General features: G+C 46.1%; 2 protein-coding genes across 2 annotated transcripts in view; both read right to left on the minus strand.

Annotated features, from left to right (window-relative positions):
- Positions 1–24,745, minus strand: part of LOC141117699 (NACHT, LRR and PYD domains-containing protein 3-like) — a 2,363,088-nt gene that overhangs the window by 2,063,974 nt on the left and 274,369 nt on the right. The gene's annotated exons all lie outside the window — the stretch shown is intronic.
- Positions 9,041–24,745, minus strand: part of LOC141116654 (NACHT, LRR and PYD domains-containing protein 3-like) — a 168,202-nt gene continuing 152,497 nt past the window's right edge. The window contains exons 5-6 of the mRNA XM_073609047.1: positions 9,194–10,898; positions 9,041–9,083 (exon numbers count right to left, since the gene is read on the minus strand). Of these exons, the coding sequence (XP_073465148.1) occupies positions 9,041–9,083; positions 9,194–10,898 (1,748 nt within the window). The remainder of the gene's footprint in view (positions 9,084–9,193; positions 10,899–24,745) is intronic.

The following is a 24,745-nucleotide window of genomic DNA, read 5'->3' on the forward strand; positions in this document are numbered from 1 at the left end:
GCAGTGAGTGCCTATGAGCTCTTTGTGAGGTGATTTTTGTTTCTGCCACGGCTTCCTCCCAGTACCATATTTCCTGCCCAAACTTTCACAGTTTGTTCCCTGGGGCAAAAAGGTTCAAATTGATACCTTTTGAGCCTGCAGGCTCCGCTTTGTCCTTCTCTTCTCTCCTCAGCGGTGCGGAGCTCTAACAATGCATGTCTGCTCCGCTAGACTCCGCCCATCTCCCCCTGGTGTTTGCCATTTTTATAACTGACACAGCATCAAGAAACTTTTTAAACATTTTGTTGGCAGTAGTGGCAGTAATTTGTCTTTGGAGATAAGGCTCTACCACTACTCGGACAACTTTTTTATTGTTGCAGGTATAAGCCAGGAGGTAGCAAAGAATCACAGCCTTGTCCTAGAAATCCTTTTGTCGACTAGTGAACAAACATGAAAAACAGTTAGGGCTCAGCCGCCTCTACTGTCACTGAGATGGGAGAGGGAAGGAAATGTGGCTGTGAGGAGAATACATACTGGGAATACATGGCTCCCCTCCCCCCCACTGAGCCAGATACCCTATGGTTTGGTGTGCCATGGAGAAGGTGATCAATCTGGATATCGCGACTAAATCTGACTAAATGCGCTTTACCCCTGTAGGGGTATAAGGATCTGGTGAGTGTGGAACTGAGGGGGAGCACAAGTGTCACTTCACTTCCCACACAGGATTCGCGATTAAGTGTATGCACAAGTCACTTTGGACACCTGCACAAGTCACTTGGAAATATTGTAATTTGCATTAAAGACTGGACTTTTTATTTTTAATTTTGATAGATTCACACTTTCTTATTTTTACACTAGTGTGTTGGACTTTTTTGTATATATTTTAACCTTTTTATCTTCACACCAGTGTGTTGGACACATACACACATTTTTTTGTTTTTTATGCCTGTATATATCATTAATAGGATTGATGTTATGTCACTTTTCAAGCATATGAGTTTGGTATTATATTATGCATTTTTAGAGTTTTTAATACTTTGATCACTGGTTCTACACAAATTCATTTGTTTTTATATATATATATATATATATATATATATATATATATATATATATATATATTATTGTTGGTTATAATAGCACTTTTATATGTGAAGTGTGATTCACCTTTAAAGGTTCACTCTTCAGGTAATGGGTGTCAGGCTAGAGCATATAACAGGTAACAGTTCAGGTGTTCTGATTATGCAAAGAGTTCAAGGAACAAGAGCACATACCATGAGCAGGTCTGAGCAGAGCAGGTCAGCTGGGACTTGTAGTTCACCGCTGTAGATGTAGGTCGATGTTTGCTGGACCTTGTAGTTCACCACTGCAGATGAGGATAGATGGTGTCTGGTGTTGTAGTTCACCGCTGCAGGTGAGGATAGATGTCTGGTGCTTGTAGTTCACAGCTGCAGATGAAGTTACTAGTGGAATCAGGCAAAACGTAGTCTAGGCAAGCTGGGTCATACACAGGAAGATCAGAGTCCAAACGGTACCGAATCAGAAGCAAGCAAACAGGGTCAAACGAGCCGGGTCATACACGAAATACACAGAGCAGATATCAACTGGATCAAACACAAGGTAAACTCTAACACGAGCAATGATTGAATGCTGTTGCAAGTTATTTAAAGGTCAGCTGGCCAATCATTGTTGTTTCCCAGGTAAAGGCTGTGTCAGGTGAGTTGTGCTGGGTCCTAAAGGGATCCTAGTACTGACAGTACCCCCCTTACTCGAGAGGTTGCTCCTGCACCCCCAGGCTTACTTGGATAACGAAGATGGAACTTCTTCTTAAGTCGGTCAGCATGAAGATCACGAGCTGGGACCCAAGATCGATCCTCTGGGCCGAAACCTTTCCAATGAACGAGATATTGTAAGGAATTGCGCACTCGTCTGGAATCAAGAATAAATGCCACTTCATATTCCTGACTGTCCAACACATCCACAGGTTCTGGTTCATTTACTTGGAGGCTGGAATGAACAGGTTTCAACAATGAAACATGAAAGACATTTGGAATGCGCATGGATGGGGGGAGTTTTAATCTATAGGTTACAGGATTAACAATCTCCGAAATTTCATAGGGCCCGATGAATTTTGGGCCAAGTTTTTTAGATGGAACATGCAGGGACAGATTCCTAGATGATAGCCACACTTTGTCACCAACTTTATATCCTGGTGCCTTTGAGCGCCTCTTGTCCGCCATTTTCTTAAAAGCCTGCACAGAGCGAAAAATAGCATGATTGACATCGGACCAAATTTTGGAAAAATTTTCAATTGTGGTGTTGGCATCTGGCACATCAGAGGGTGGAAGATCAAAGGAGCACACACGAGGATGCAACCCGTAAACACAGAAGAAGGGAGAGGTCCCTGTAGATGTGCTGGCACAATTATTAAAGGCAAACTCTGCCCATGGCAGGATGTTGACCCACTCCACCTCATCATTGGCCATCAGACAACGTACCATCTTCTCTAGAGTCTGATTAGTCCTTTCTGTTTGGCCGTTTGTCTCAGGATGATATGCTGAAGAATATGATAACTTAATCCCCAGCTGAGAGCAAAGGGCCTTCCAAAACTGGGCTGTAAACTGAGAGCCACGGTCTGAGACAATGTTGATTGGTGCCCCATGGAGCCTGAAAACATGTTTAATGAATAAAGATGCCAGTTCTTTAGCAGATGGAAGTTTCGGAAGCGGAACAAAGTGGGCCATTTTACTGAACCTGTCTACCACCACCCAGATCGTGGAACATCCCTGGGACGGAGGCAAGTCAGTGATAAAGTCCATAGATAAATGGGTCCAGGGACAGGTAGGTATTGGTAGAGGACGTAGGAGACCGGGCGGCTTAGAGGTACTGCTCTTGCTTCTGACACAAACTTCACAGGCCTGGACGAAGGCTAACACATCCTGCCTGATCGATGGCCACCAGAGGTTGCGAGAGATAATCTCAAAAGTTTGTCCAAACTCCGGATGTGCTGCAGGTTTTGATGCATGTACCTGTTGCAATACCTGCAAACGAAGAGCCAGGGGCACAAAAAGCATACCGGAGGGAGTGGAGGGAGGGACTTCAGCCTGTGCAGGTAACAAGGCCTCAGAGATGTCAGTCTGGGTGAAAGCCAAAATCCTATCCTCAGAGATAATGGGTTGTGGAGGAAGCGGAGGAGGAGACTCTGAAAGAAAGCTGCGGGACAAGGTGTCAGCCTTAATGTTTCTTGGTCCTGGTAAATATGAAATTGTGAAGTCATATCTGGAGAAGAACAATGACCACCTGGCTTGACGTGAGTTCAGTCTTTTAGCAGAACGGATGTATTCAAGGTTTTTGTGGTCAGTCAGAACTATGAATGGATAGCGAGCTCCCTCCAGCCAATGTCTCCATTCCTCCAAAGCGAGCTTTATGGCTAGAAGTTCTCTGTTGCCTATATCATAATTGCGCTCTGCTGGGGAATATTTCCGAGACAAGAAGGCACAGGGGTGGATGGCAGCATTTACAGGATCCTTTTGTGACAAAAGCGCCCCCACCCCTACTTCAGATGCATCTACCTCCACAATAAAAGGTAGCTCAGGAACAGGATGGCGTAGGATTGGTGCAGAGGTAAAAGCTTTCTTTAACTGAGTGAAGGCTGCCTGGGCTTCAGTAGTCCATTTAAAGGTAGTCAGAGTCTTCCTGGTGAGAGAGGTGATGGGATGTGCAATGGTGGCAAAGTTCTTAATGAATTTTTGATAGAAATTTGCAAAGCCCAGGAAGGGGGATCTGTACTGAGGGGGGGTCTGTACTTATTGGGGGGAGTCTGTACTGAGGGGGGTCTGTAGTTATTGGGGGGATTCTGTATTGAGGGGGGCCTGTACTTATTGGGGGGAGTCTGTATTGAGGGGGGTCTGTACTTATTGGGGGGAGTCTGTATTGAGGGGGGTCTGTACTTATTGGGGGGAGTCTGTATTGAGGGGGGCCTGTACTTATTGGGGGGAGTCTGTACTGAGGGGGTTCTGTACTTATTGGGGGGAGTCAGTATTGAGGGCGGCCTGTACTTATTGAGGGGAGTCTGTACTTAATGAAGGGGGTCTGTACTGAGGGGGGACTTAGCAGGGAGTGACACCATGTTTTACCGCACCAGTGGGGTGACACCAAACCTAGCAAAGCCACTGCCACCCACCTCCTCTATCTCCTCTGGGACTATTCCAGCATGCTCTAAAACAGGTCCCCGGGCCGCACTGCCACGGTGGCAAGTGACACGCTGCATCTGGAGGCAGGCTACGGTGCTGCATCTGGTAGCAGGCGATGGTGGCATGCTGCATCTGGTGGCAAGTGAGAAGCTCATGATTCTGCATTATGGTGAGTTGAACTATTTCATTATATATTACAATGTAGTAATAGAAATAATATGATGCTAAAACAAGCCAATCACCTGACAAATCACTCGCCAAGACTACATTCAACACCCCCCCCCCGGTCCTTGGCAAAATTGTCCCTGAATGGCAGTTTGGAAATGTGGTCACCCTATACTGAACCCCTGCACTCTGTGTCACTTACTACTGAACCCCTCTGCACTCTGTGTCACTTACTACTGAACCCCGGCACTCTGTGTCCCTTTAAGCTACAGCCAGTATTCAGCGCAATGAAAATCAAACCCAACTTTTGCTGTGCTGCACTTTTTCTCAGCTGCGGGGGCCCATCTTATGATCCTGCACACAGGCCCACTGCTTTCAGAAAATACCCCTGACCTGAGCTCATCATTGTGCATCCTATACATATGCACACATACATCCCATACATCCCATACTTCCCATACATGCATGTGGGCTGGATGCAAGAGTTGGATCAGCAGGATGAGTGTGTCAGGACAGGTAGATGTGTCTCATGTCTGCTTCCTTTCCCCACTCTGCATATCACGCATGTCATAGATGAGAAGAGGGTACAGCAGTGGGGAAAATGAGTAGAAGGGGTTCAGAGGTGGGACAGAAGAGCAGGAGGGTACATCGGTGGGGCAGATGTGCAGGAGGTACAGTGGTGGAAGAGATGATAAGGGGCTTCAGCGATGGGACAAAAAAGCAGGGGGTTACAGTGATGGGACAGATGAGCAGGGGGGCTCAGTGTTGGGCCAGATGCGAAGGGGAATTAGTGGTGGGACATAAAAGCAGGAGGGTAGAGCAGTGGGGTAGATGTGAAAGGAGGTGTATTGGTGAGACAGATGAGCAGGGGAAACAGAGGTGGGGCAGTAGAGCAGGGGGTACAGAGGTGAGACAGATGTGCAGGAGGTACATTGGTGGGGCAGATGCGAAAGCGGGTTACAGTGGTGGGGCAGATGAGCAGATGGGTTCAATGTTAGGTGAGAAGGTGATTCAGTAGTGAGATAGAAGAGCATGGAGATACGTCGGTGGAGCAGATGTGCCGGGAGGTACAGTGGTGGGGCAGATAAAAAAAGGGGTACTTTGATGAGGTAGATGAGCAATGGGGTAACAGTGGTGGGACAGAAGAGCAAGGGGGTACAGTGGTGGGGCAGATGTGCAGGAGGTACAGTAGTGGGAAGGATGAGAAGGGGGTTTAGCAGTGGGACAGAAAAGCAGGGGGGTACAGTGATGGGACAGATAATAAGGGGGTTCAGCGGTGGGAAAGATGAGCAGGGGGGTTCAGTGTTTTTGGTAGATGAGAAGGGGGTTCAGCGGTGGGACAGAAGAGCAGGGGGGTAGATCAGTGGGGCAGATGTGAAAGGAGGTGCATTGGTGGGACAGATGAGCAGGGGGGTAGATCAGTGGGGCAGATGTGAATTGAGGTGCATTGGTGGGACAGATGAGCAGGGGGTTACAGTGGTTGGGCAGAAGAGCAGGGGGTACAGAGGTGTGGCAGATGTACGGGGGTACAGTGGTTGGGCAGAGGAGAAAGGAGGTACATTGGTGGGACAGATGAGCAGGGGGAACAGAGGTGAGACGGATATGCAGGAGGTACATTGGTGGAGCAGATGAGAAAGCGGGTTACAGTGGTGGGGCAGATGAGCAGATGGGTTCAGTGTTAGGACAGATTGGAAGGTGATTCAGTAGTGAGACAGAAGAGCATGGGGATACATTGGTGGGGCAGATGTGCAGGGAGGTACAGTGGTGGGGCAGATGAGAAAAGGGGTACTTTGATGAGGTAGATGAGCAGCGGGGTAACAGTGGTGGGACAGAAGAGCAAGGGGGTACAGTGGTGGGGCAGATGTGCAGGAGGTACAGTAGTGGGAAGGATGAGAAGGGGGTTCAGTGGTGGTAAAGATAAGCAGGGGGGTTCAGTGTTGGGGTAGATAAGAAGGAGGTTCAGTGGTGGGACAGAAGAGTAGGGGGGTAGATCAGTGGGGAAGATGTGAAAGGAGGTACATTGGTGGGACAGATGATCAGGGGGTTACAGTGGTTGGGCAGATGAGCAGGGGGTACAGAGGTGGGGCAGATGTACAGGGGCTACAGTGGAGGAGCAGAGGAGAAAGGAGGGACATTGGTGGGACAGATAAGCAGGGGGAACAGAGGTGGGACAGATATGCAGGAGGTACAGTGTTGGGGCAGATGAGAAAGGGGGTTGCAGTGGTGGGGTAGATGAGCAGATAAGTTCAAAAGAGAAGATGGCTCAGCGGTGAGACAGAAGAGCATGGGGGTACAGTGGTGGAGCAGATGTGCAGGGAGGTACAGTGGTGGGGCATATGAGAAAGGAGGAACATTGGTGGGGCATATGAGCAGGGGGTTACAGTGGTGGGACAGAAGAGCAGGGTGGTACGTGGGGCAGATGTACAGGGGGCTACAGTGGTGGGACAGGTGAGCAGGTGGGTAAAGCGGTGGGGCAGATGTGAAAGGAGGTGCATTGGTGGGACAGATGAGCAGGGGGAACAGAGGTGGGACAGATGTGTTGGGGGTACAGTGATGGGGCAGATGAGAAAGGGGGTTACAGTGGTAGGACAGATGTGCAGGGGGTTACAGTGGTGGGACAGATGTGCAGGGGGTTACAGTGGTGGGGTAGATGTTCAGGGGGTTACAGTGGTGGGGCAGATGTTCAGGGGGTTACAGTGGTAAGGCAGATTAGCAGGGGGGACAGTGATCTGAGGTGTGAAGGTGCAAGAACTGGAGCTGATCTGAGGCGTGAGTGCAGGATGTTAACTTCTCACTACTAATCAAGTCATTTACAGCATTTACTTTATAAAAAATCCTTTTTGTGATTGAGTGTGTGAAGTCGGTACTCTCAATTTCTTTGAAAATATTTTTCGGCACATTGTGCTCAAAAGGTTGCCTACCCCTGCTATAGAGAGATGGTGTACACATACAGTATGGTGTACAGAACGCCCCCTGACAATGTCATGTCCTGCTTGTGTGATTGGCTCACTAATTTTCCCAGAAGTCTGCACTAAGATACAAGTCAGATTTGGGCATCCCCGCAACAAAAATTTAATTTTTGGTGAGACACTGCCAAAGGGAAACCACGTCTAAAGAGATGCAGACCCTGCGACTTTCCTTATTAGAGCCCTGCAAGTGCAGCAGCTGATTGATAATTATAAAATCACTCCCATTCACATTCACTCTGCACATGGACAAACAGCAATTTCTTCAGAATAACAAAAGCTATGAATCTGCAACAAAGTTTGTTACAATCCCTGCAATGTACATAGATCAACCAGAGTGGAGAGTTTTTTCAAAGGGTCGAATGAAGGATCCAGGGAATGCTCCAAAATCACAGCTGTATCAAAATCAATGGATGAAGGATGACCAGGGAGGAGAGGTGAGGGTTAGAAAAACACTGATCCATCAAAGTGTATAGGAATGCTTCTTATCTATGCTGATGTGACTTTTGTGATATAACATAAAAGGCTATGGGGCTGAATTCACACTGAAGTCCACCAGGAACCTTTTCCAAAATTGCACTGTGCTGAGATGATCAGAGGGACATCATTGAATATAATGCGATTTCCCTTGTCATGCAATTTGGGAACCCAGGTTCCAGAACTTCTAAAGTAGCATTGAAGTTGCATCAAAGTCACATCAAATGTGCAAGCAAGTAGCACTGCATAGTCACACTGGAAATTGTATTTGGATAGTGGGAAGTGATATGGGGAAAACACAACACAAACGTGCCAAAAACACATCATGTGTTATGTTAAATGTAGCAATACAGGAAAACCACTGCAAAAATGCAGCAAAAACTCATATGCATTTTTTGTATGTTTTTGATACAGAGCCGTGTGAAAGTAACCTAAAGCACACTGGTCTATTCACATATATTCATTCACACCCACTTTATAACATGCACTGAACCCACCCTGATCAGTTTTCTATCAATCAAAAGGTAAAAACCAACTTCATTCATCTCTTCTTTCTGGGTAAGATTCAAAATTTCATAAGAAATGTATTTCTCTTTTGGTTACAACGACCTACCACATGTTACCTCCAGAGGGCGTTGTAGGCCCAAATTACAGTACATAGCTGTCAGCATTAGATGGAGAGGGTTGTTGGTGGTATTCCCACCCTTTAACCTTCCTTTACTGTATCCAAAAATAAAAGGTTTTGCCTTTAGTTCTACTTTGAAGTGAATGTAAACCCCATTCCTGAAAATTGACCTGGGCACATATATCTGTAGTGTTTACTTATCTCTCTTCAAAGCCCCGTGTCCAGTGTCTTTCTGCTGCTTCGTTCCTCTGTTATCAGCATGATAAATTCTGACAAGCTCTTTGACACAGGAGATAAAAGCAGCTGGAAATTTGTATCGGAGCGAGTGCTATAAATAGATTAGCAGAGAGCTTGTCTTTTCACAGAACAGCTCTGCATGTTTCTTCCTTCCTCTGCCTATGTGGAGGGGGGGTGTGCCTTTCCTCCAATCATCTCACACAGTGTATGCCCAGACTCCACACCCAGTGCTGGAACAGGAAGAAAACAATTGAACACAACGTTCACTTTCTAAACAGTGTATAAAGCTGGAGACAGCAGATATACATATACAACATATGTAGGAGGATTTGTTTCATCTCTGTGTATCATCTGAGGCTGTTCCCTTCACTGGGTATATGTAAGGGTTTACATTCACTTTAAGTCTTATCTGATGTATTCAGATAAATAGATGTGTACAGTCTGCATATAACAGAAAACAAATCACACCGATAATTAGTCATTTCTCTGGAAAAAACACCTAAAAATACCAAATTATTACAGCAATGTGATTATTCAGATTAAATATGTACCCCAAACTCTTGATGTGGTGTAGAGCCGGTATAAGTTTCCTCAATCCTTCACTCCGAATATTACATCTCTCTAGATTTACTTCTGTCTCTCTGCAGGATTGAAGGATAAAAAACAGCACAGAGCAGTCCAGAGGGCTAAGGGGGATCCTAGAAAAGTCAACTTTGTTTGATCCAATACATTGTGTCACCAGAGCCTTATTCCTGCTCTCATAGAGATAGTAGAATACATTAAGAAGCTCTCTCTTTTCTTCTTGAGTTTTGTAAGATCCTTGTTCTGGTATTTTCTTCTGGATCCAGGTGATGACATGTCTGGCAGCCTGAGTAGACAATTCTCCCACATGAGACTTTAACATGGATCTAGTAGAAGAATCTGAGAGACCGCAGAGGAAACGGAGGAATATTTCAGCACGGCCGTCTTTGTAAGATTCAGCCTCATCAAGTGTTTTCTGTAATCTTTTAGGATTATTGTTCATAAAGTGGACTAAAGCAGCAAAAAACTCCTGAAGAGTGAGATGTAAGAAGGTGTAATCCACATCAGGAGGCTGACCAGATTCTATCATGAAAGATGAAAAGACATGATTATCATTTCTCACACTGAATGACTCCAGATGACGCTCATCAAATACAATCATGTGATTCATGACTCCATGTTCTGCCGTCCACCCAATAGAGGTCAGCAGTTCCCGGGCAGTGTGACCACCATCTTTATTCTGGGTGTGATTGGTCAGAATGTTGGAGACAAAAGTCACAAAGAGTTGTGTCACGGTTTTGGGTAATGATGTCATCAGCTGATCAGTGATTGGTTGGGATCTGAAGCACATTGATAACACTGTACAGATGATCCAGCAGTATGATGGGATATAACAGAAAGTGTACAGCATGTCATTCTCCTCCACATAATGAAAAGCCTTCTCTGATAATTCCTCATTTCCAAAGAAATTATTGAAGAAGATCCGTCTGTCTCCATGGAGAAATCCCATGATCTCAGCTATTCTCTGGAAAACACTGGTATCCACTGATGACACTCTGGTTGGACGGCTGGTTATCAGTACAGAGCAACCCTTAAGAAGACTTTGCCTCACCAAACTGACCACAATCTCACCAAAATGTGATCTCTGTTTTGGATTGGACAGTTTACTTGATCTGAAATCCATTTGGTGAATACTTTCATCTAATCCATCAAATATAAACAGAAGTCTCTCTGGATCTTGTAAAATATCTCCAATTTGACTCTCCAGATATGGATATTGATGAAGAATCATCTCCTCCAAGCTGACCTCTCCCAGTCTATTAAGGTCCCGGAATCTGAAGAAGAAGAGAAAGGCAAATCTCTGGTAGTGTTTTCCGGTCACCCAGTCATAGACAAACTTCTGCATCAGTGTGGTCTTCCCTATTCCTGGCACTCCGCTCACCATTACTACATTTGGTACACATTCTGACTGGTGGTTCCATCGGAACAGCTTGTTGGGGGAAATGTGTTCCAGTCTAGTTTGTGTTTCCTTCAAGCATTTCTCATGTTTTACCCCAGTCTGTATTATCTCATTCTGGGAACGTTCCCTGTACTGATCGGTGGAGACTACAATCAGATTCACATAACGATCATTGATGAGGAATCTTTGTGGTTCCAGGGTAGTTCCTGGGGGTCTATGCTCCACCAGAGTCTCAGTCTTCTCCATTAGATATTGTTTGTGCTTTTCCTGAATATCTGGAAATATAATGGAAATATTTTATGGATCAGGAGAAGTCAAGAATGTTGGTATCATTTTCTTCTGTATTGATCATAATATTAGTCTGGTTTTATCATTACTACATTTTCATGTGAAATGCTTACAATACAGATTACTTTGTGTGGTCATCCATATTACTGGAGAACAGAGATTTATTTTCTCAGCAATATATAAACACTTTTTATCCTTATAAAGACATGACAAGTACAGAAAAATACCGGATATACTTGTCCCCTAAATACCTCTTATGACAGAGAACACACAGCCCTAGACAGTTCAGGTTTTCTATACTCTATTACCTGAAAACCATGAAAGAAAGGAAATGGCGCTCACAGTGATAAATAAATATCTTGATATGATTACAGATATAAAATGATGTCTTCAGTGGAAAAACATAATAATAGATTTCCAAAATCAGTAACAAAAAACAATACAAAGCAATATAGAAAGTCCAATGTGAGAGTTCCCAACACCAAATAAGAGCTTCAATATAGAGATATCTTCTAGTTCTTCTCACCACTGGGGATCAAAGGATAGATGGCAGTTTTCATGGGGCAGTTTTAATGGGGCAGTTTTAATGGGGCAGTTTTGATGGGGGTGTTTTGATGGGGCAATTTTGATGGGGCAATATGATGGGGCAGTTTTGATGGGGCAGTATGATGGGGCAGTATGATGGGGGCAGTTTTGATGGGGCAGTATGATGGGGCAATTTTGATGGGGGCAATATGATGGGGCAGTTTTGATGGGGCAGTATGATGGGGCAATTTTGATGGTGGCAGTATGATGGGGCAATTTGATGATGGGGCAGTTTTGATGAGGGGGCAGTATGATGGGACAGTTCTGATGGGGCAACTTTGATGGGGGCAGTTTTGATGGGGCAATTTTGACGGGGCAGTATGATGGGGCAATTTTGATGGGGCAGTTTTGATGGGAGCAATATGATGGGGCAGTTTTGATAGGGCAGTGTGATGGGGCAATTTGATGGGGGAGATATGATGGGGCAGTTTTGATGGGGCAGTTTTGATGGGGCAATTTGATGGGGCAGTATGATGGGGAAATTTTGTTGGTGGCCGTATGATGGGGCAGTTTTCATGGGGGCAGTATGATGGGGCAATTTGATGGGGCAGTTTTGATGGGGGCAGTTTTGATGGGGGCAATTTGATGGGGTAGTTTGATGGGGCAATTTATTGGGGCATTTTTGATGGGGGCAGTACGATGAGGCAGTATGATGGGGCAGTATGATGGGGGCAATTTTGATGGTGGCAGTATGATAGGGCAATTTGTTGGGGGCAAATTAATGGGGACAGTTTTGATGATGGGGCAGTTTTGATGGGGCATTTCTGATGGAGGCAGTATAATGGGGCACTTTTGATGGGGCAGTATGATGGGGGCAATTTTGATGGGGGCAATATGATGGGGCAGTATGATGGGGCAATTTGATGGGTCAATTTTGATGGGGAAATTTTGATGGTGGCAGTTTTGATGGTGCAATTTTGATGGGGGCATTTTGATGGGGCAATTTTGATTGGGCAGTTTTGATGGGGCAATTTTGATGGGGCAGTTTTGATGGGGGACAGTTTTGATAGGGCAGTATGATGGGGCAGTTTTTATGGGGCAGTATGATGGGGCAATTTGATGGGGGCAATTTGATGGGGGCAGTTTTGATGATGGGGCAGTTTTGATGGGGCAGTTTTGATGGAGCAGTATGATGGGGCAATTTTGATGGTGGCAGCATGATAGGGTAATTTTGATGGGGGCAGTTTTGATAGGGCAATTTGTTTGGGCAATTTGATGTGGGAGTTTGGATGGGGCAATTGTGATGGTGGCAGTATGATGGGGGCATTTTGATGGGGCAGTTTTGATGGAGCATTTCTGATGGAGGCAATATGATGGGGCACTTTTGATGGGGCAGTATGATGGGGGCAATTTTGATGGGGGCAGTATGATGGGGCAATTTGATGGGGACAATTTGATGGGGACAATTTGATGGGGGCAGTTTTGATGATGGGGCAGTTTTGATGAAGGGGCAGTATGATGGGACAGTTCTGATGGGGCAACTTTGATGGGAGCAGTTTTGATGGGGCAATTTTGATGGGGCAGTATGATGGGGCAATTTTGATGGGGCAGTTTTGATGGGAGCAATATGATGGGGCAGTTTTGATGAGGCGGTATAATGGGGGCAATTTGATGGGGTAGTTTGATGGGGCAATTTATTGGGGCATTTTTGATGGGGGCAGTACGATGGGGCAGTTTTGATGGGGCAGTATGATGGGGCAGTATGATAGGGGCAATTTTGATGGTGGCAGTATGAAGGGGCAATTTGTTGGGGGCAAATTAATGGGGACAGTTTTGATGATGAGGCAGTTTTGATGGGGCATTTCTTATGGAGGCAGTATGATGGGGCACTTTTGATAGGGCAGTATGATGGGGGCAATTTTGATGGGGCAATATGATGGGGCAGTATGATGGGGCAATTTGATGGGTCAATTTTGATGGGGAAATTTTGATGGTAGCAGTTTTGATGGTGCAATTTTGATGGGGGCATTTTGATGGGGCAATTTTGATTGGGCAGTTTTGATGGGGCAATTTTGATGAGGCAGTTTTGATGGGGCAATTTTGATGGGGCAGTTTTGATGGGGGCAGTTTTGATAGGGCAGTATGATGGGGCAATTTTTATGGGGCAGTATGATGGGGCAATTTTTATGGTGGCAGTATGATGGGGCAATTTGATGGGGGCAGTTTTGATGGGGCAGTATGATGGGGCAATTTTGATGGTGGCAGAATGATAGAGTAGTTTTGATGGGGGCAGTATGATGGGGCAATTTGATGGGGGCAGTTTTGATGGGGCAGTATGATGGGGCAATTTTGATGGTGGCAGAATGATAGAGTAGTTTTGATGGGGGCAGTTTTGATGGGGCAATTTTGATGGGGCAGTATGATGGGGCAGTTTTGATGGGGGCAATTTGATGTGGGAGTTTGGATGGGGCAATTGTGATGGTGGCAGTATGATGGGGGCATTTTGATGTGGCATTTCTGATGGAGGCAGTATGATGGGGCACTTTTGATGGGACAGAATGATGGGGGCAATTTTGATGGGGGCAATATGATGGGTCAGTATGATGGGGCAATTTGATGGGTCAATTTTGATGGGGAAATTTTGATGGTGGCAGTTTTGATGGTGCAATTTTGATTGGGCAGTTTTTAAGGGGCAATTTTGATGGGGCAGTTTTGATGGGGGCAGTTTTGATAGGGCAGTATGATGGGGCAGTTTTTATGGGGCAGTATGATGGGGCAATTTTTATGGTGGCAGTATGATGGGGCAATTTGATGGGGGCAGTTTTGATGATGGGGCAGTTTTGATGGAGCAGTATGATGGGGCAATTTTGATGGTGGCAGCATGATAGGGTAATTTTGATTGGGCAGTTTTGATGGGGCAGTATGATGGGGCAGTTTTGATGGGGGCAATTTGATGGGTCAATTTTGATGGGGAAATTTTGATGGTGGCAGTTTTGATTGGGCAGTTTTGATGGGGCAATTTTGATGGGGCAGTTTTGATGGGGGCAGTATGATGGGGCAGTTTTTATGGGGCAGTATGATGGGGCAATTTTTATGGTGGCAGTATGATGGGGCAATTTGATGGGGGCAGTTTTGATGATGGGGCAGTTTTGATGGAGCAGTATGATGGGGCAATTTTGATGGTGGCAGCATGATAGGGTAATTTTGAGGGGGACAGTTTTGATGGGGCAGTATGATGGGGCAGTTTTGATGGGGCAATTTGGGCAATTTGATGTGGCAGTTTTAATGGGGCGGTTTTGATGGGGCAGCATGATGGGGGCAATTTTGATGGTGGCAGTATGATGGGGCAATTTTGATGGTGGCAGTATGATGGGGCAATTTGATGGGGGCAATTTGATGGGTCAATTTCAATAGGCAATTTTGATAGGGCAATTTTGATGCAGCGTTTTGATGGGGAAATTTTGATGGGGCAATTTTGATGGGGCAATATTGATGGGGCGTTTTGATGGGGCAATTTTGATGGGGCAATATTGATGGGGCAATATTATGGGGCAGTTTTGATAGGGCAGTTTTGATGGGGCAGTATGATGGGGCAATTTTGATGAGGCAATTTTGATGGGACATTTTTGATGGGGCAGTATGATGGGGCAATTTTGATAGGCCAGTATGATGGGGCAGTAAGATGGGGCAATTTGATGGGGCAGTGCAGTGTGATGGGGCAATTTGATGGGGCAATTTGTTGTGGGGAAATTGATGGGGACAGTTTTGATGATGTGGCAGTTTTGATGAAGAATTTTTGATGGGGGCAGTATGATGGGGCAGTTTTAGGGGGCAGTATGAGGGGGCAGTATGATGGGGGCAATTTTGATAAGGGCAATACGATGGGGCAATTGGATGGGTCAATTTCGATGGGGCAATTTTGAGGTGCAATTTTGATTGGTCAGTTTTGATGAGGCAATTTTGATTGGAAAGTTTTGATGGGGGCAGTTTTGATAGGGCAGTATGATGGGGCAGTTTTTATGGGGCAGTATGATGGGTCAATTTTTATGGTGGCAGTATGATGGGGCAATTTGATGGGGGCAGTTTTGATGATGGGGAAGTCTTGATGGGGCAGTTTTAATGGAGCAGTATAATGGGGCAATTTTGATGGTGGCAGCATGATGAGGCAATTTTGAATGGGGCAGTTTTGATGGGGCAATTTTGATGGGGCAGTGTGATGGAGTAATTTTGATGGGGCAGTATGATGGGGCAGTTTTGATGGGGGCAATATGATAGGGCAGTTTTGATGGGGGCAATATGATGGGGCAGTATGATGGGGCAATTATGATGGTGGCAGTATGATAGGGGCATTTTGAAGGGGGCAGTTTTGATGGGGCAATTTTGATGGGGCAGCATGATGGGGCCATGTTGATGGTGGCAGTATGATGGGGCAATTTGATGGGGGCAGTTTTGATGGAGCAGTATGATGGGGCAATTTTGATGGTGGCAGCATGATAGGGCAATTTTGATGGGGGCAGTTTTGATGGGGCAGTATGATGGGGGCAATTTTGATGGGGCAGTATGATGGGGCAGTTTTGATGGGGACAATTTGGGCAATTTGATGGGGGAGTTTTGATGGGGGCAATTGTGATGGTGGCAGTATGATGGGGGCATTTTGATGGGGGCAGTTTTGATGGGGCAAATTTGATGGGGCAGTTTTCATGGGGCAGCATGATGAGGGCAATTTTGATGGTGGCAGTATGATGGGACAATTTGATGGGGGCAATTTGATGGGTCAATTTCAATGGGCAATTTTGATGGTGGCAGTTTTGATTGGGCAATGTTGATGGGGCAATATGATGGGACAGTTTTAATAGAGCAGTTTTGATGGGGCAGTATGATGGGGCAATTTTGATGGGCCAGTATGATGGGGCAGTAAGATAGGGGCAATTTGATGGGGCAGTGCAGTTTGATTGGGGCAGTATGATGGGGCAATTTGTTGCGGGCAAATTGATGGGGACAGTTTTGATGATGGGGCAGTTTGGATGGGGGAAGTATGATGGGGCAGTATGATGGGGGCAATTTTGATAAGGTCAATACGATGGGGCAGTATGATGGGGCAATTTTAAGGGGGCAATTTAATGGGTCAATTTCGATGGGGCAATTTTGATGGTGCAATTTTGGTTGGAAAGTTTTGATGGGGGCAGTTTTGATAGGACAGTATTACGGGGCAGTTTTGATGGGGCAGTATGATGGGGCAATTTTTATGGTGGCAGTATGATGGGGCAATTGGATGGGGGCAGTTTTGATGATGGGGCAGTCTTGATGGTGCAATTTTGATGAAGGCAGCATGATGGGGCAATTTTGATGAGGCAGTTTTGATGGGGAAATTTTGATGGGGCAGTGTGATGGGGAAATTTTGATGGGGCAGTATGATGGGGCAGTTTTAATGTGGGCAGTATGATGGGGCAAATTCTTTGGGGCAATTTGATGGGGCAGTTTTGATGAAGCAGTATGATGGGGCAATTTTGATGGTGGCAGCATGATAGGGCAATTTTGATGGGGGCAGTTTTGATGAGGCAGTATGATGGGGGCAATTTTGATGGGGCAGTATGATGGGGCAGTTTTGATGGGGACAATTTGGGCAATTTGATGGGGGAGTTTTGATGGGGCAATTGTGATGGTGGCAGTATGATGGGGGCATTTTGATGGGGGCAGTTTTGATGGGGCAAATTTGATGGGGCAGTTTTCATGGGGCAGCATGATGAGGGCAATTTTGATGATGGCAGTATGATGGGGCAATTTTGATGGTGGCAGTATGATGGGACAATTTGATGGGTCAATTTCAATGGGCAATTTTGATGGTGGCAGTTTTGATTGGGCAATGTTGATGGGGGCGTTTTGATGGGGCAGTTTTGATGGGGCAAATTTGATGGGGCAGTTTTCATGGGGCAGCATGATGAGGGCAATTTTGATGGTGGCAGTATGATGGGACAATTTGATGGGGGCAATTTGATGGGTCAATTTCAATGGGCAATTTTGATGGTGGCAGTTTTGATTGGGCAATGTTGATGGGGCAATATGATGGGACAGTTTTAATAGAGCAGTTTTGATGGGGCAGTATGATGGGGCAATTTTGATGGGCCAGTATGATAGGGCAGTAAGATAGGGGCAATTTGATGGGGCAGTGCAGTTTGATTGGGGCAGTATGATGGGGCAATTTGTTGCGGGCAAATTGATGGGGACAGTTTTGATGATGGGGCAGTTTGGATGGGGGAAGTATGATGGGGCAGTATGATGGGGGCAATTTTGATAAGGTCAATACGATGGGGCAGTATGATGGGGCAATTTTAAGGGGGCAATTTAATGGGTCAATTTCGATGGGGCAATTTTGATGGTGCAATTTTGATTGGGCAGTTTTGATGGGGCAATTTTGGTTGGAAAGTTTTGATGGGGGCAGTTTTGATAGGGCAGTATTACGGGGCAGTTTTGATGGGGCAGTATGATGGGGCAATTTTTATGGTGGCAGTATGATGGGGCAATTGGATGGGGGCAGTTTTGATGATGGGGCAGTCTTGATGGTGCAATTTTGATGAAGGCAGCATGATGGGGCAATTTTGATGAGGCAGTTTTGATGGGGAAATTTTGATGGGGCAGTGTGATGGGGAAATTTTGATGGGGCAGTATGATGGGGCAGTTTTAATGTGGGCAGTATGATGGGGCAAATTCTTTGGGGCAATTTGATGGGGCAGTTTTGATGAAGCAGTATGATGGGGCAATTTTGATGGTGGCAGCATGATAGGGCAATTTTGATGGGGGCAGTTTTGATGAGGCAGTATGATGGGGGCAATTTTGATGGGGCAGTATGATGGGGCAGTTTTGATGGGGACAATTTGGGCAATTTGATGGGGGAGTTTTGATGGGGCAATTGTGATGGTGGCAGTATGATGGGGGCATTTTGATGGGGGCAGTTTTGATGGGGCAAATTTGATGGGGCAGTTTTCATGGGGCAGCATGATGAGGGCAATTTTGATGATGGCAGTATGATGGGGCAATTTTGATGGTGGCAGTATGATGGGACAATTTGATGGGTCAATTTCAATGGGCAATTTTGATGGTGGCAGTTTTGATTGGGCAATGTTGATGGGGGCGTTTTGATGGGGCAGTTTTGATGGGGCAGTATGATGGGGCAATTTTTATGGTGGCAGTATGATGGGGCAATTGGATGGGGGCAGTTTTGATGATGGGGCAGTCTTGATGGGGCAGTTTTGATAGAGCAGTATGATGGTGCAATTTTGATGAAGGCAGCATGATGGGGCAGTGTGATGGGGAAATTTTGATGGGGCAGTATGATGGGGCAGTTTTAATGTGGGCAGTATGATGGAGCAAATTGTTTGGGGCAATTTGATGGGGCAGTTTTGATGAAGCAGTATGATGGGGCAATTTTGATGGTGGCAGCATGATAGGGCAATTTTGATGGGGGCAGTTTTGATGGGGCAGTATGATGGGGGCAATTTTGATGCGGCAGTTTTGATGGGGACAATTTGAGCAATTTGATGGGGGAGTTTTGATGGGGGCAATTGTGATGGTGGCAGTATGATGGGGCATTTTGATGGGGGCAGTTTTGATGGGGCAAATTTAATGGGGCAGTTTTCATGGGGCAGCATGATGAGGGCAATTTTGATGATGGCAGTATGATGGGGCAATTTTGATGGTGGCAGTATGATGGGACAATTTGATGGGGGCAATTTGATGGGTCAATTTCAATGGGCAATTTTGATGGTGGCAGTTTTGATTGGGCAATTTTGATGGGGCGTTTTGATGGGGAAATTTTGATGGGGCAGTATTGATGGGGCAATATGATGGGGCAGTTTTGATGGGGCAGTATGATGGGGCAATTTTGATGGTGGCAGTTTTGATGAGGCAATTTTGATGGGACATTTTTTATGGGGCAGTGTGATGGGGCAATTTTGATGGGCCAGTATGATGGGGGCAGTAAGATAGGGGCAATTTGATGGGGCAGTGCAGTGTGATTGGGGCAGTATGATGGGGCAATTTGTTGCGGGCAAATTGATGGGGACAGTTTTCATGATGGGGCAGTTTTGATGGGGCAGTTTTGATGGGGGCAGTATGATGGGGCAATTTTGATGGGGCAGTATGAGGGGGCAGTATGATGGGGCAGTATGAGGGGGCAATTTTGATAAGGGCAATACGATGGGGCAGTATGATGGGGCAATTTTAAGGGGGCAATTTGATGGGTCAATTTCGATGGGGCAATTTTGGTTGGAAAGTTATGATGGGGCAGTTTTGATGGGGCAGTATGATGGGGCAATTTTTATGGTGGCAGTATGATGGGGCAATTGGATGGGGGCAGTTTTGACGATGGGGCAGTCTTGATAGGGCAGTTTTGATAGAGCAGTATGATGGTGCAATTTTGATGATGGCAGCATGATGGGGCAATTTTGATGAGGCAGTTTTGATGGGGCAATTTTGATGGGGCAGTGTGATGGGGAAATTTTGATGGGGCAGTATGATGGGGCAGTTTTAATGAGGGCAGTTTGATGGGGCAAATTGTTTGGGGCAATTTGATGGGGGTAGTTTTGATGGGGGCAATATGATGGGGCAGTTTTGATGGGGCAGTATGATGGGGGCAATTAAGATGGTGGCAGTATGATAGGGGCATGTTGATGGGGGCAGTTTTGATGGGGCAGCATGATGGGGGCAATGTTGATGGTGGCAGTATGATGGGGCAATTTTGATGGTGGCAGTATAATGGGGCAATTTGATGGGTCAATTTCGATGGGGGCATTTTGATGGGGAAATTTTGATGGGGCAGTATGATGGGGGCAGTTTTGATGGGGCAGTATGATGGGGCAATTTTGATGGGGGGCAAGATGATGGGGCAGTTTTGGTGAGGGCAATATGATGGGGCAGTATGATGGGGCAATTTTGATGGTGGCAGTTTTGATGAGGCAATTTTGATGGGGCATTTTTGATGGGGGCAGTTTTGATGGGGCAGTATGATGTGGCAGTTTTGATGGGGCTAGTTTGATGGGGTAGTATGATGGGGCAATTTTGATGGTGGCAGTATAATGGGGCAATTATGATGGGGCAGTAGGATGGGACAGTGTGATGGGGCAATTTGATGGTGGCAGCATGATGGGACAGTTTTGATGGGGGCAGTATGATGGGGACAATTTGATGGGGCAGTTTTGATGGGGCAATATGATGGGGCAATTTTGATGGTGGCAATATGATGGGGCAATTTGATGGGGACAGTTTTGATGATGGGGCATTATGATGGGGCAATTTTGAAGGGGCAGTTTTGATGGGGAAATTTTGATGGGGCAGTATGATGGGGCAATTTTGAAGGGGCAGTTTTGATGGGGCAGTATGATGGGGCAATTTTTATGGGGCAGTATGATGGGGCAATTTAATAGGTGCAATTTGATGGGACAGTTTTGATGGGGCAGTATGATGGGGCAATTTTGATGCTGGCAGCATGATGAGGCAGTTTTGATAGGGGCAATTTTGATGGGGGCAGTTTTGATGGGGCACTTTTGAAGGGGCAGTATGATGGGGCAGTAGGATGGGGCAAAAGGAAGGGGCTAATTGATGGGGCAGTTTTGATAGGGGCAATATGATGGGGCAATTTTGATAGTGGCAGTATGATGGGGCAGTATGAGGGGGCAATTGTGATTGTGGCAGTATGATGGGGCAATTTTGATGGAGGCAGTTTTGATGGGGGCAGTATGATGGGGCAATTTTGATGGGGCAGTAGGATGGGGCAGTAGGATGGGACAGTGTGATGGGGCAATTTTGATGGTGGCAGCATGATGGGACAGTTTTGATGGGGGCAGTATGATGGGGACAATTTGATGGGGCAGTTTTGATGGGGGCAGTTTTGATGGGGCAATATGATGGGGCAGTTTTTATGGGGCAGTATGATGAGGCAATTTTGATGGTGGCAATATGATGGGGCAATTTGATGGGGGCAAATTGATGGGGACAGTTTTGATGATGGGGCATTATGATGGGGCAATTTTGAAGGGGCAGTATGATGGGGCAGTAGGATGGGGCAAAGGGAAGGGGCTAATTGATGGGGCAGTTTTGATAGGGGCAATATGATGGGGCAATTTTGATGGTGGCAGTATGATGAGGCAGTTTTAATGGGGGCAGATTTGATGGGGGCAATATGATGGGGCAGTTTTGATGAGGCAGTTTTGATGGGGCAGTATGAGGGGGCAATTGTGATTGTGGCAGCATGATGGGGCAATTTTGATGGAGGCAGTTTTGATGGGGGCAGTATGATGGGGGCAATTTTGATAGTGGCAGTATGATGTGGCAATTTGATGGGGACAGTTTTGATGATGGGGCAGTTTTGATGGGGGCAGTATGATGGGGCAATTTTGATGGGGCAGTATGATGGGGAAGTAGGATGGGGCTCATTGATGGGGCAGTTTTGATAGGGGTAATATGATGGGGCAGTATGATGGGGCAATTTTGATGGTGGCAATATGATGGGCAGTTTTTTGGTGGGCAGTTTTGATGGGGCAATATGATGGGGCAGTTTTGATGAGGCAGTTTTGATGGGGCAGTATGATGGGGTAATTGTGATGGTGGCAGTATGATGGGGCAATTTTGATGGAGGCAGTTTTGATGGGGGCAGTATGATGGGGCAGTTTTGATTGGGCAGTATGATGGGGCAATTTGATGGGGATAGTTTTGATGGGGGCAGTATGATGGGGCAATTTTGATGGGGAAGTATGAGGAGGGCAGTTTTGATAGGGCAGTATGATGGGGCAATTTTAATGGAGCAGTGTGATGGGGGCAATTTCATGGTGGCAGTATGATTGGGCAATTTGATCTAGGCAGTTTTGATGGCGCAATTTTGATGAGGGCAATTTTGATGAGGGCAGTATGATGGGGCAATTTCGATGGTGGCAGTATGATGGGGTCAATTTGATGGGGCAATTTCAATGGGGCAGTTTTGATGGTTGCAGTATGATGGGGCAGTTTTGATAGGGGCAGTATGATGGGGCAGTTTTGATGGAGCAGTATGATTGGGGCATTTTAATGGGGGCACATTTTTATGGGGGCAGTTTTGATGGGGGCACTATGATGGGACATTTTTGATTGGGCAGTATGATGGGGCAATTTTGATGGTGGCAGTATGATGGGGCAATTTTGATGGAGGCAGAATGATGGAGCAGTTTTGATGGGGACAGTTTTGATGAGGCAATTTTGATGGGGCAGTATCATGGGGTAGTAGGATGGGGCAAATTGATGGGGAAGTTTTGATGGGGGCAATATGATGGGGTAGTTTTGATGGGGGCAGTTTTGATGGGGGCAATATGATGGGGCAGTTTTGATGGGGCAGTATGATGGGGCAATTTGATGGGGCAGTATGATGGGGGCAATTGTGATGGTGGCAGTATGATGGGGCAATTTTGATGGGGGCAGTTTTGATGGGGCAATTTTGATGGGGCAGTTTTGATGGGGCAATTTGGGGACAGTTTTGATGATGGGGCAGTTTTGATGGGGACAGTTTTGATGGGGGCAGTATGATGGGGCAATTTTGATGGGGCAGTTTTGATAGGGCAGTATGATGGGGGCAATTTTGATGGGGCAATATGATGGGGCAGTATGATGGAGCAATTTTGATGGTGGCAGTATGATAGGGCAATTTGATAGGGGCAGTTTTGATGGGGCAGTTTTGATGGGACAATTTTGATGGGGCAGTTTTGATGGAGCAGTATGATGGGGCAATTTTGATGGGGGCAGTTTTGATGGGGCAATTTTGATGTGGCAGTATGATGGGAGCAGTTTTGATGGGGTCAATTTGTTTGGGGCAATTTGATGGGGGAGTTTTGATGGGGGCAATTGTGATGGTGGCAGTATGATGGGGGCATTTTGATGGGGGCAATTTTGATGGCGGCATTATGATGGGGACAATTTTGATGGTGGCAGTAGGATGGGGCAATTTGATGGGGACAGCATGATTGTGCAGTTTTGATGGGGGAAATTTTGATTGGGGTAATTTGGGGCAGCTGCTGCAAAAGGTAATGACTTTTTTAAAAGATGCTAATTGTAAATGATATCCCTTGTTTCTGTGCAGATTTATAATATATAGATATATATATATATATATATATATATATATATATATATATAGATAGATATATATCTATCTATATATAGATATATATCTATCTATATATATATATATACAGTACATACACTAGGGATGAGCTTCGAGTTCGACTCTTCGACTCTGATGTCAGGGGGAATGCCAAAGGGAAGTCCCTGTCAAGTCCCCGTGCATCAGAGGGGGGCGGGGTCACTGGGTGGCCCCGCCCTCAACTTAAGAACAGTCAGAAGGCGAGAAGCATCACACAGCGGGAGCCTCCCATACAATCATGGATGCGGAGCGGCCCAAAAAGAAGATGAAGAGAAGAAGATGAAGAGAAGAAGAGAAGAAGATGAAGAGAAGAAGATGCCGCAGAGGGAGATGCCGGATGAGAACACCAGAGAAAGAAGCAGGGGATCGGAGGAAGAAGAAGATGTAGGAAGAAACCGAAGGAAGATAGAAGAAAGAAGATAGAAGATGGAAAAAAGACTTTAAATAAAGGAATTGTCAAAAACTGTCTTTTGTCATTTTTAACATTTTTGACAGTTCTTTTGTGAAATGGTAGGGTAAGTACCCCTTACCATTTCACACGGGGGCGGGATCTGGGGGTCCCCTTGTTAAAGGGGGCTTCCAGATTCCGACAAGCCCCCTGCCTGCAGACCCCCACAACCACTGGCCAAGGGTTGTGGGGATGAGGCCCTTGTCCTCATCAACATGGGAACAAGGTGTTTTGGGGGGCTACCCCAAAGCACCCTCCCAATGTAGAGGGCATGTGGCCTGGTACGGTTCAGGAGGGGGGGTGCTCTCTTGTCCCCCCCTCTTTTCCTGCGGCCTGCCAGGTTGCGTGCTCGGATAAGAGTCTGGTATGGATTTGGGGGGGACCCCATGCCAATTTTTTTTAAATTTTGGTGCGGTTTCCCCTTAATACCCATACCAGACCTGAAGGGCCTGTTATGGAATTTAGGGGGACCCCCACGCCAGTTTTTTTAAAAATTTTGGCTCGGGGTTCCCCTGTGGGGAAATCCCATGCAGTTTTTATCAATGAACTTTTATGTGTATTGTCAGACCGGCAATTCATTAATAGCCGCGAGTAGTTTTAAATTACTTTTTTTCCTTTGAAATGTCATTTTGCTGTCAGACTGTTCTAAACACGGGAAACATGCACCCCTTTACAGGCATACTATAGACACCCCCCAGGTA

This window comes from Aquarana catesbeiana, linkage group LG13 (assembly GCF_042186555.1).
Source record: "Aquarana catesbeiana isolate 2022-GZ linkage group LG13, ASM4218655v1, whole genome shotgun sequence".
Classification (NCBI taxonomy): Eukaryota; Metazoa; Chordata; class Amphibia; order Anura; family Ranidae; genus Aquarana; species Aquarana catesbeiana.